The sequence below is a fragment of the Oncorhynchus gorbuscha genome, linkage group LG12 (genome assembly GCF_021184085.1).
Source record: "Oncorhynchus gorbuscha isolate QuinsamMale2020 ecotype Even-year linkage group LG12, OgorEven_v1.0, whole genome shotgun sequence".
Taxonomy (NCBI): Eukaryota; Metazoa; Chordata; class Actinopteri; order Salmoniformes; family Salmonidae; genus Oncorhynchus; species Oncorhynchus gorbuscha.
The window spans coordinates 58,356,330-58,367,891 of NC_060184.1; the positions used below are offsets into that span (position 1 = coordinate 58,356,330).

Here is an 11,562-nt window from a genome sequence, read left to right on the forward strand (position 1 = left end):
TTAGCATACCTGTCAGGGCCATCTGTTCCGTAGGGTGAAACTTGATGGAGTTGACAGATCCGGCATGGCCAGCATATCTAAGCAGACATTTTCCTGTCTCTATACTCCACAGAGCAGCAGAGTGGTCTGTGGGGAATATTGAACAAAACAAAAGTATTTATCCAAAACTTAGTGGCAAAACATTTCCCAGCAAGTTTATATCTAAAAACACCTCCTAGTACTTCATCAGCACAATTCCAGACCCCAGTCATTAGACAATGATGTCCACCTCTTCATATGTTAACATGTAGCCTAAATGTGTAAGCGTTTCTCTTGTTATTTTTGAAGTTTATCCTTTCAAATGTATACATTTCGATTTCAGGTCCACCTTAGAGGTGACATATCTGACCTGCTGATGCGGTCCCAAGAACCACAGGTGAGTTCCGTGTCACCGCCAGGTCCCAGATGCCATCTCGGTGGCCCACATACTCCCTCAGGATCTGACACACAGCTCTGGACGTGGTGGCTTTGAAACTCGACACTATCTACAGAGAGGAGACACCACAATGTTCTCACTCACCAACCACACATTGGTGCTGGATGAGGAGAGTTTCCCCCTTACTATGTAAAGCACTTTGAGTACCTCACCTGGTAAAAAGGCTCTGTAAAAGTCCAATCCATTACTGACACACCGGCTCACTACTACCCTGTGAACAGTAACTGTGCCTGATTCATTATTATTTTGGGGAGGCAGGTAGCCTAGTTATTAGAGCGTTGGGCCAGTAACCGAAAGGTTGCTGGATCGAATCCCCGAGCTGGCAAGGTAAAAATCTGTTGTTTTGCCCCTGAACAAGGCAGTTCACTGTTCCCCGGTACGCCGTCATTGTAAAAAATAATTTGTTCTTAACCGACTTGCCTAGTTAAATAAAAGGTTACATTCAGACTCAAAAGCACCATTATTGAACAACCCGTACACAAGAAGAATGTAGCATATGGTCAAAAGCAGAGAAAGATCATTGGAAATAGTGTTTGGGTTACAAATAGTGAGTTTGACATAAACATAAAAGTACAACACTTAACTGTGGAGTTAAATATTGAAACAGGGAAAAGCTTTCAGTCAATACAGATCTGTTCTGTCGTTCAATAAACATTTGCGGGAAAGGAAGTATTCATCTGAACCACAACTTAGTTACAAAAGGGCTTTTGATAGCAGTAAATCATTACACAAGCTCTAATGATCTGAAACAGCTAGAATGTTTACATAGAAGCTTACTCTTACTTCCTCATAATCAACAATGAATGAGCACCAGTGTGTAGCACAGTGTGTAATCAAACATACCTTGCTCGTGGAGGCTTTGTACGTGGTCATCAGTTTCTGAGAGAGCTGGCTGGTACTGTGACTGGCTGTGTACGCACACGAAGATGAATACATGGTTCGATTGTTAGAGAAACAGGTTGGATTTCATTCTCAGAGAGGAAGGAATAAACACCCGTAGACTATAAAAAATAAAAATAAATTTAAAAAACAATCTATTCGTCACAATCTTGGCTTTACTGCTGTGTCAACCCACGTAGTAATACTGTGAGGTGATTCAGACTATATGCAAAGATAACAAAACTGTACCTTGTTCATTTGAATGGTTTAACACTAGGGTAGCACTTACATTTACGACAAGAAAAGCCAGTGAAAAGAAACTAGCAAATCAATTCATCAATTAACAATATCTAAGCCTTTACCAAACGCAATACAACTTTATTATTCCTCAAGCGAAGACTAAATACTATACTTCAGGTTAACTGTACCTTTCGCTTTTAGAGCTCCTTTGCTCAGCTCTCCTCCATCGATGGTTTGTCCTTCGGATACTAGGCGCTCGTTGAGTGTATCAATTTCCCGGCGCACTACAGAATTAGTGCACACGGTTATCGGACAACAGAGATGACAGACAGCCACTACAAAACCACAAGGAAGTCAATCAGCTTCCTCAAGATCAGTATTTCACCCCCACAAACATACAACAAACCGGTGGATGAGCAGTAGACGACTGTGGCAGCCAATCAGTCCCCGAGCTGGCAAGGTAAAAATCTATTGTTCTGCCCCTGAACAAGGCAGTTTAACCCAATGTTCCCCGGTACGCCGTCATTGTAAAAAGTAATTTGTTCTTAACTGACTTGCCTAGTTAAATAAAGGTTACATTCAGACTCAAAAGCACCATTATTGGACAACCAGTACACAAGAGGAATGTAGCATATGGTCAAAAGCAGAGAAAGATCATTGGAAATATGATTTGGGTTACAAATAGTGAGTTTGACATAAACATAAAGGGGGCAGGCGTTCCTTCCTACAATACCTCCATAACATTACCTATTGATCAGTTACTATATGTAAATAGGCAAATCAATTAATCATCCATTTTGTGCATTACATTAAATACACATGACACGCCCTCTTGTTCTCACTTACATTCTAAGTTTTCGATGTAGAGATTCTCAAACTCCCGCTCTATCTGGCCAAACAGGTCTAGTAGATTGCTCCGCAAGGACAGGGGCAATTTGGAGTCCTGCAAACAAACAAGAACTGTTAACTTCAACGTCATAAAATAAACAGCAGTTACGTATCCATTGGACGGAAAAAGGGAAGCAGTTTCATTAAACAACTTCACATTCTGACAGGCGAATATCTATCCAGACATGACAAGCCATTGTTTTCTGTAACTGATGCAAAATAGACACAATTTTTTGCACTGACTGTAACTATAGTAAGTAAATTCACTAACTAACACAGATGTCACGACCGTAAAACCAAGTTACAGACAGTAGTCCATCACAAGAACACAGCCATAAATGTCTCATTACAAAACGATATTGAACTACCTTTTGTTCTGACTTACCAGTATCTCCATTCTCTACAACTAACAGTTCCCAGTGAACAGTTTGCATGTACACAGATTAAAACTATGCAAAGAAAAGTAGGCCACCATGAAAAGTCATACGGTTTTGAAAGCTACTGAAACGGCTGCTGTCCATATAGTTGAAGTCGGAAGTTTACATACACTTAGGTTGGAGTCATTAAAACTCGTTTTTCAAACACTCCACAAATTTCTTGGGAACAAACTATAGTTTTGGCAAGTCGGTTAGGACATCTACGTTGTGCATGACAAGTCATTTTTCCAACAATTGTTTACAGACAGATTATTTCACTTATCATTTACGGAATCACAATTCCAGTGGGTCAGAAGTTTACATACACTACGTTGACTGTGCCTTGAAACAGCTTGGAAAATTCCAGAAAATTATGTCATGGCTTTAGAAGCTTCTGATAGGCTAATTGACATCATTTGAGTCAATTGGAGGTGTACCTGTGGATGTATTTCAAGGCCTACCTTCAAATTTAGTGCCTCTTTGCTTGACATCATGGGAAAATCAAAAGAAATCAGCCCCCCAAAAATTGTAGACCTCCACAAGTCTGGTTCATTCTTGGGAGCAATTTCCAAACGTCTGAAGGTACCACGTTCATCTGTACAAACAATAGTACGCAAGTATAAACACCATGGGACCATGCAGCCGTCATACCGCTCAGGAAGGAGACGCATTCTGTCTCCTAGAGATGAATGTACTTTGGTGCGAAAAATGCAAATCAATCCCAGAACAACAGCAAAGGACCTTGTGAAGATGCTGGAGGAAAAAGATACAAAAGTATCTATATTCACAGTAAAATGAGTCCTATATCGACATAACCTGAAAGGCCGCTCAGCAAGGAAGAAGCCACTGCTCCAAAACCGTCATAAAAAGCTAGACTACGGTTTGCAACTGCACATGGGGACGAAGATGGTACTTTTTGGAGAAATGTCCTCTGGTCTGATGAAGCAAAAATAGAACTGTTTGGCCATAAAGACCATCGCTATGTTTGGAGGGAAAAGGGGGAGGCTTTCAAGCTGAAGAACACCCTCCCAACTGTGAAGCACGGGAGTGACAGCATCATGTTGTGGGGGTGCTTTGCTGCAGGGGGGAACTGGTGCACTTCACAAAATGGATGGCGTCATGAGGAAGGAAAATTATGTGGATATATTGAAGCAACATCTCGAGACATCAGTCAGGAAGTTAAAGCTTGGTCGCAAATGGGTCTTCCAAATGGACAATGACCCCAAGCATACTTCCAAAGTTGTGGCAAAATGGCTTAAGTACAACAAAGTCAAGGTATTGGAGTGGCCATCACAAAGCAGTGACCTCAATCCGATAGAAAAGTTGTGGGCAGAACTGAAAAAGCGTGTGCGAGCAAGGAGGCCTACAAACCTGAATCAGTTACACCAGCTTCTGACCCACTGGGAATGTGATGAAAGAAATAAAAGGTGAAAGAAATAATTCTCTCTACTATTATTCTGACATTTCACATTCTTAAAATAAAATGGTGATACTAACTGACCTAAGAGAGGGAATTTTTACTCTGATTAAATGTCAAGAATTGTGAAAAACTGAGTTTAAATGTATTTGGCTAAGATCTATGTAAACTTCCGACTTCAACTGTAGCTTAGTCACTAAACTGTAATATGACATGAGGAAACCAAATAGCCTATATCTCAGTTCTTTAAATTGGCACACACCCAACACGTTCAAGACCACGAGAGTGAGTGAGAATGAGGTTAACCACTCTCTCGCCATTCAGTCAATGGCACATGTAAACACCCTATGTATACATTTTTTTTAAAGGCAATTTGCAGCAAACAGCCAGCCCCTTGAGTCTTTCAAAGCTGCTCAATCATGTGCATAAAGATCTCCTTGGTTAGCGAGTGAAAGGATATGAGGGCCTAACCTCTAGTGTAGTAGTAGATTCTGCCAAGATGGCACCGACGGAGAGGGCAGCCTCGCTTTCTAGTTCTTAGAAAACTTTGCAGTATTTTGTTTTTCATGTATTATTTCTTACACTGTTAGCCCAGAAGATATCAGAGTGGCGGTAACTCAGCACTATGCCGCTCTGACACTGCTTGTCCAAATATTCCTTTACTTAGATTTGTGTTTATTGGATATATGTTGTGAAATTATTATATATTACTTGTTAGATATTGCTGCACTGTCGGAACTAGAAGCACAAGCAGTTACATCTGCTAAACACGTGTATGTGACCCAAATATTTTGATTTGATACAGTGGCTGGCGGATGGATACGGTCAACAATGAGCCAACGGTACTGGAGATGGAGAGCCTTGATGAAAAGAATACTCATACCTGCACAAGCGGACGGTATTAAAACTTGATGAGACAACAGCAGCTTGTGGTACTGTTACTGTATGCTCAGAGCAAATAGAATGGATAGACAGGCCAATGACAGGCTAGGGACTGTCTAGAGAACTGATGCCAGTCACCTGAAAACAACGTCACCCCAGTATACTTAGGTCTAGGTTATGCTTATTCAGCATGACAACTGACACTTGAGGCTAGCCTACACCATTTATTAACAACGCCCAAAACATTGAGAGGACAAATTCTAACGTAATTTCTGTACTGTACTGCTGTCAACTTCCTTTTTATTGGTATAATGATAAGATGGTCTTGATCAAACAGTATGCCTAGGATTTATTATCTCACTGACTGAGGTAGCAAACACTGTTTGCATCAGAGATGGTGCCTGACTGTCTGTCTCATCAAAAAGCTCTTAGTCTTGCTGTTGGAGACAAATCAACTGTATTTGAATTCCAAATAGATCTTACATGTGAGACACTATCTGATTGATTGTGGAGGTATGGTTAATCACTAACTTATTTGACTTAAAAATTAAGCCAGGAATTGTAAATAGAGATAGGCTAATTCACTTATTTAATGTATTGAGTCAATAATTTAACATTCATGTATTTTCAGCAACTCTGGCACTAAAGTAGACAATGTCTTTATCCTCTTCTCTGAAGGAGGATTTTTAATAGGCTACTACCATGGCTAACAGCACACACATTTGATTAACTAGCCTACACACACACTGTGTACACACTTGACTAACTACACACGTTTCCGTTTCAAAATAAAAAATAAAAAAACTAGGCTAAATATCCACCTCGGTCCCCAAGAGACCATGAGAAACATGATGTACAGTACCAGTCAAAAGTTTGGACACACATACTCATTCAAGGGATTTTCTTTATTTTTACTATTTTCTAAGCTGTGATCAAAGCAAAGTGTGACTACTTTGAAGAATCTCAAATATCAAATATATTTGATTTGTTTCACACTTTTTTGGTTACTACAGGATTCCATATGTGTTATTTCATAGTGTTGTCTTCACTATTATTCTACAATGTAGAAAATAGTAAAAATAAAGAAAAACCCTGGAATGAGTAGGTGTGTTCAAACTTTTGACTGGTACTGTATGTCTACACTTTCTCTGAGAAAGTACATCTTACTTAAACCATGTTGCAACACCGGGTAGAAAGCAAGTCGCAAAAACCGTCAGATTACAGTCCTCTCTCCCTGGTAATATTACAGAAACAAACCTCCCAACCAACAACAGGTTGACAATTTACATGCTAATCAACATACAATGATTGGCTATTTTTATTTTTTTACTGTAATGGTTTCAATTTCAGTAGTACATCACTACTACTTATAACTAACATTATAAGCAGATACAAGCCAAATGCTTTTTAAAACGTTCATATGTTTTAGAGAAAGAGAGATAGAGCATGCGTGTGTGCACATGTACGTTTGTGTATTAAGGTACAGTGTCTACTGTGTGTGTTTACTTTGTGTGTGTTTACTGCGGTAGTCAGCTCACTCACCTGTCCGTCCAGCATATCTCTCTGCATGCCTGTCACTGTGCGCTGCTCCTGGTCAGTGCTGTTGCTGCGCCGAATGGACAGGCTGTGGGACTTGCGCTTCTGCTTGGTGTGACGGGCGGCGGCACTGCTTCCACTCTCTACAGGCATCCCTCCTCTGTGACGTCCTCCGGTTCACTTCCTACCTGAGGCTGAGCAAACACAACCCATGGTTCAACCCTGGCTGTCAGGTTTCACATTACTGCTCTCTGCTGGCGCCTGGAGAATGGATGTCCTAAATGGAACCCTATTCCCTATATAGTGCACTACTTTCAACCATAGGCCCCAATATAGCGCACTACTTTTGACCAGAGTCCTACAGGCCCTGGTCAAAAGTAGTGCACTATAAAGAGAATAGGGTGCCATTTGAGACAAAGCCAGAGGCTTTGTTGTTCTGGTCATAGCACTGCTGTTTAATAGACTTCCCTTGTAGTGTAGCTACAGGATAGTAAACATTCACTCTATCTAGGCAAGTTATCAGGACAATGAGAATGAGTCAATTGTCCATATACTAGAGTAGTAGACATTCAATATGATCATGCAAAAGATGTGAGCATTTCAAAAGCCAAAGAAAGTAAGACTACTCCCAAATGGCATTTTATTCCCTAGTATAAAATGCCCTACTTTAGTACAAAACCCTGTGCTCTTGTCAAAAGTAGTGCACTATATAGATATGGAATAGGGTGATATTATGGACACAACCTGGGACATGGAAATAAGGATGCATACCATTAGTGAGAAGCGGCATGACAAGTACATCGTTGCATCCTAAACTGGCAGGTAATGAAGGTGATCACAATGATGTGGGTGGCCAGTAGCCTAGTCTCCACAGTTGATGGAGAAAGCCCTCAAAGACACCACTGGCTGGACAGACAGATGGAAAAACAAGATGTCAATAAACGGGCAAAAGAGTGATCTGGAGAGCAATTTGCTTATAAATCTGACTTCCACACTTGGATTCGAAGAGACAAGACAGCAATGAGAACACAACAAATGCGAAACAACGTATTGATCGAGATGATGCTGCATCGGTAGTAGGGGTTGTTTGATTTTGAGTTGCTTTACTATTAGCTGTTAACAATGTGAATTAGTTAGCTATGAGAGAACCAGTCAATTAGCTACCAATGGCATGTATAACTAGCTTGCTAGCAGGCTAAAAATGTTTGCATGCAACCTGTTATAGTCATGCAGACAGGCCTTCAAGCAGTAGCTATGGTTAGCAAGGCTGCCTTATATATCAAGGCCATTACTACCGGTACCTAACTAACGTTAGTTGGAGTACATACTCAGACGGAGAACGCAGCTAGCTAGCCTCAATTTCTAACTACGCTACTAACGTTAGCTAGCTAACTAACTGGCTCTGAAAAGTCTTTTTTTTTCAACACAGTAGTACTCTAACTAAGCTACTTACTTTATAAAAGGTAACTACGCAAGTGTCTTTTGAAGGTTGTAGAAAAATAAAGGGAGAGATCACGTATATTTCCAGAAAATTGGCTCTCGGTTTATGATACGAGTCGGCTCATGAATCAAGCGTCATGGGACACAAGCAACGCGAGGCTTTGGTGGACGAGAAAGGCAACCAAGGAATTGTCAAAAAGTTACTTATTTGATTTGACAGTCGTAAAGATATCTCAGATAGTTAGGGGACAAAGATCTAATATATTGTGAGAAGCTAAAACGTTGCAAATTAATACGTTTGACTGTTTTAGCTGATGTAGCTTTCATAAAAAATTAGGTGATGCTGCAAGTGCTGCTATGTCATGTGATAAGGCATACGTTTCCCATCACTAGCCAATACGATTTCCGTTTCTGTAAGAACCAATGATCAACTCAAACGTCAGCGATAAGCAAATTTACAAGGAGGCTTACCAATGTGTGTACTGATAATCGTCGGAAACAGGATGTAAGTAAAACATCATTTCTAGTGCTGAAACTGCATTTATAAGGAGTTGTGCTTTCTTGTCAGCGATTGTGTAGACCGTATTCTACGTGGATAGGTCGTTGTCCAAGGTTTAATTCCACTTGAAAGCGGGAGGTGGTTCGATGGCGTGTTGGCGACCCCATCCTATCTGATTGGTCTTCGTTTTTGGTCTGGCGATGGTGCGCGGCTTGTGGGCGGTGCTTCGGGTGGTGTCCAGCGAGGGACGGGCTTTGTTAAAGCCAAATATACCTGTTTCTGGAAGACTAGGCATTCCAAGAAATCCTATATTTCACTCCACGTCTGTCTCTTTGACGAATATATCAAGGTAGGTATTTGCTTTTTACTTACATGTATGCATTTGTTTACTATTTTGCTATTGTCTGCAGCAGCAAACGCATCGTTTCTCGTGTCTGTGTATTGTTTCCGTTAAACGTTACATGCGCCTGTTCTATTAATAGCCTACATAGGCATGTATTTAGAGCCTTATTGCCTCATATTACTGTACTTGAATTCAACTATATCTTCAAAAAGTCTCCTGTCTAAATATAATGTCATATGCACCAATAACCAAGTCATTCCAATGTAGGTCGGGAAACCTGTAACCTATATGCGCCCATCCGCTAATCAAATAGTTGTTCTGCTCAGCAGTGAGGTGAGAAAGCTGCGAGGGTCTGCAGTCGGGATGCCTGAAATTAATACAGATAACCTGGACGAGAAGCAGGTCCAGCTGCTGGCAGAGATGTGTATCCTTATTGATGAGAACGACCAGAAGACTGGAGCAGACAGCAAAAAGAACTGCCACCTCAACTCTAATATTGACAAAGGTAGAGTGACAGCCCTATGGTTATGTGTCATTTCTGATTATTGCTGATATATACCCCCACGTGTATCTCAAGTTGGTCAACATTGTTGCAACTCACATTGACATGGAGTAATTGCCCTAATTTCTGTACTCTCTGTCACCATGGGGACGCATGGCAAATTGCCCCAAAAACGCAATGATCAAGAGCCAGTCCGCCCTTCTCAAAGCTCTATAATGACTATAATAATAATAATGCTGTGTAACTTAAGTTTTATACCTTGTATGTGAGTTCAATAATTCGCCTTGATCTTAGTCAGTGAAATTCATAATACTTGATTGCACATTGTTTAACTCTAATATTAAAGTGGAGCCAGATATGAAATGTAGATGATTTAACCCACTATAACATTTGCTCTATATACTACACATATGAAAGCTGTGTTGCAAAGCCATGCAGCTCACGGTCATGTTGAACGGTAACTAATCAGATCCTTTCTTCTGCTCCAGGCTTATTGCATCGTGCATTCAGCGTCTTCCTGTTCAACAGTGAAGACAAGCTGCTCTTACAGCAGAGATCTGATGCTAAGATCACTTTTCCAGGTCAGTAAACCTCCCGCTGATTCTTAATCACTGATGTAACTTTTGTGTGCATCCATACCTATGGTTATCAGATCAGTAGTGGAATAATGACTTGTTTCCCTCCCTGTTTTCTGTTCAGGGTGTTATACCAACACATGCTGCAGTCACCCCTTACACACATCCAGTGAGCTGGAGGAGCTAGAGGCCATCGGGGTGAGGAGAGCTGCATCAAGACGACTGGAAGCAGAGCTGGGAATTCCCATGGATCAGGTACAGCTTTCATAGGTTATTCCCAGGTTATTACAATGTACTCACCATTTCATCATGTAATTTCTTAGTAAATATCTAGTAAGTTGTGCACAGTAAATTAAAGTGCGACTGGCTTTATTTTACGAAGTGTATATAGTATTGAGACGGTGTTTGAGAGCTTTGTATGATGTTGTAAGATGTAGCGTGTCCAATGGTTCACCCTCAGGTTCCACCAGAGGAGATGACCTATTTGACCCGTATCCACTACAAGGCCCAGTCAGACGGTGTGTGGGGGGAACATGAGATCGACTACATCCTCTTCATGCAGAAAGACATAGAGGTGAACCCAGACCCCAACGAGATCAAGACCCACTGTTATGTCACCAAAGAGGAGCTGAAAGAGATGCTGAAGAAGGCCAAGAACAACGAGTTACTGATCACGCCCTGGTTCAGCCTCATCGCAGAGACCTTCCTGTTCCAGTGGTGGGACAACCTGCAGAACCTCAAACAGTTCATGGATCATGACAAAATACACAGGATGTGATTCTGCGTGGGATGTGAATCTTTGGTTACCTCCCAAAATAGCACTTTATTCCCTAGGGGCCCTGGTAAAAAGCAGTACACTACATAGGGAATAAGGTACCATTTGGGATGTAGACAATGTTTGTGTTGGGTTTACATGGAAAGCTGCTATGAGGGATGTAGGGTACTTTAGTCTTACTAGAGTTTGAGAGTTGATACTTTTTTTTAGATTTCTGTGAATTGAATAGAAAGAATGTGGTAGGAATGGAAATCATATGGAATTGACTCTTGTTAAAAAAGGAATGATTATGAGGCTGTATTGAGATATGATTTTTGTATAGCTTGTTCTGTATAGCATTTGTTTTATGCAGTAGCTATATAAGTGCCTGACTGTCACTGAGGCTAAGGTTGTTATGAACATTGTTTTTAGCGATCTGGCACTGTTTCCCATTTCCCATTGTATAGTAATGTAAATGTATTAATATGAATAAGCAGAATTTTTGTTGCGTTTGACTTCAATAAAATATCTAATTAGGAAATCAAATAATTTTACAAGTAATAGAATTGTCCAGTAAATATGTTCTTAAATAGAGCCAGATACCTCTGACAATGCACTTCACAGCATTGAACAGTAGGTGGCAGTAAACACCCACCGTAGTTTCAAAGGCTCATTTAGTGTGGGGGTTTTCAGGAATGTGTTAAACTGCTGTGCCT

At 40.7% G+C, this 11,562-nt stretch overlaps 2 protein-coding genes across 7 annotated transcripts in view; one reads left to right on the top strand and one right to left on the bottom strand.

The window, feature by feature from the left end:
• LOC123991155 (WD repeat-containing protein 37-like) overlaps window positions 1–11,562 on the bottom strand; it is a 33,196-nt gene that overhangs the window by 20,498 nt on the left and 1,136 nt on the right. The window contains exons 1-8 of one of the 5 annotated variants that reach the window (XM_046292421.1): window positions 8,645–8,864; window positions 7,505–7,639; window positions 6,740–6,927; window positions 2,441–2,537; window positions 1,783–1,878; window positions 1,319–1,383; window positions 389–524; window positions 10–126 (exon numbers count right to left, since the gene is read on the bottom strand). In XM_046292421.1, coding sequence (XP_046148377.1) covers window positions 10–126; window positions 389–524; window positions 1,319–1,383; window positions 1,783–1,878; window positions 2,441–2,537; window positions 6,740–6,886 — 658 coding nt within the window. In that variant the 5' untranslated portion in view covers window positions 6,887–6,927; window positions 7,505–7,639; window positions 8,645–8,864. Of the gene's footprint in view, window positions 1–9; window positions 127–388; window positions 525–1,318; window positions 1,384–1,782; window positions 1,879–2,440; window positions 2,538–6,739; window positions 6,928–7,504; window positions 7,640–8,186; window positions 8,471–8,644; window positions 8,865–11,562 lie in introns of those variants that run through there. The other 4 variants (XM_046292420.1, XM_046292423.1, XM_046292422.1 and 1 more) reach the window with 4 other exon arrangements.
• idi1 (isopentenyl-diphosphate delta isomerase 1) lies at window positions 8,619–11,407 on the top strand. 2 transcript variants are annotated; one of them, XM_046292427.1, is made up of 5 exons: window positions 8,619–9,021; window positions 9,342–9,520; window positions 10,006–10,098; window positions 10,217–10,347; window positions 10,553–11,407. In XM_046292427.1, the coding sequence occupies exons 1-5, from the start codon at window positions 8,873–8,875 to the stop codon at window positions 10,868–10,870; spliced, it is 870 nt and encodes a 289-aa protein (XP_046148383.1). In that variant the 5' UTR covers window positions 8,619–8,872; the 3' UTR covers window positions 10,871–11,407. The 2 variants fall into 2 exon arrangements, with proteins under 2 accessions (XP_046148383.1, XP_046148384.1); XM_046292428.1 differs by having other exon boundaries at window positions 8,620–9,021; window positions 9,345–9,520.

Coding starts and splice junctions, on each gene's coding strand:
- idi1 (XM_046292427.1), top strand. CDS start 8,873: ATGGTGCGCGGCTTGTGGGCGGTGCTTCGGGTGGTGTCCAGCGAGGGA. Junction 9,022..9,341: donor TCTTTGACGAATATATCAAG/GTAGGTATTTGC, acceptor TGTTCTGCTCAG/CAGTGAGGTGAGAAAGCTGC. Junction 10,099..10,216: donor TGCTAAGATCACTTTTCCAG/GTCAGTAAACCT, acceptor TTTTCTGTTCAG/GGTGTTATACCAACACATGC.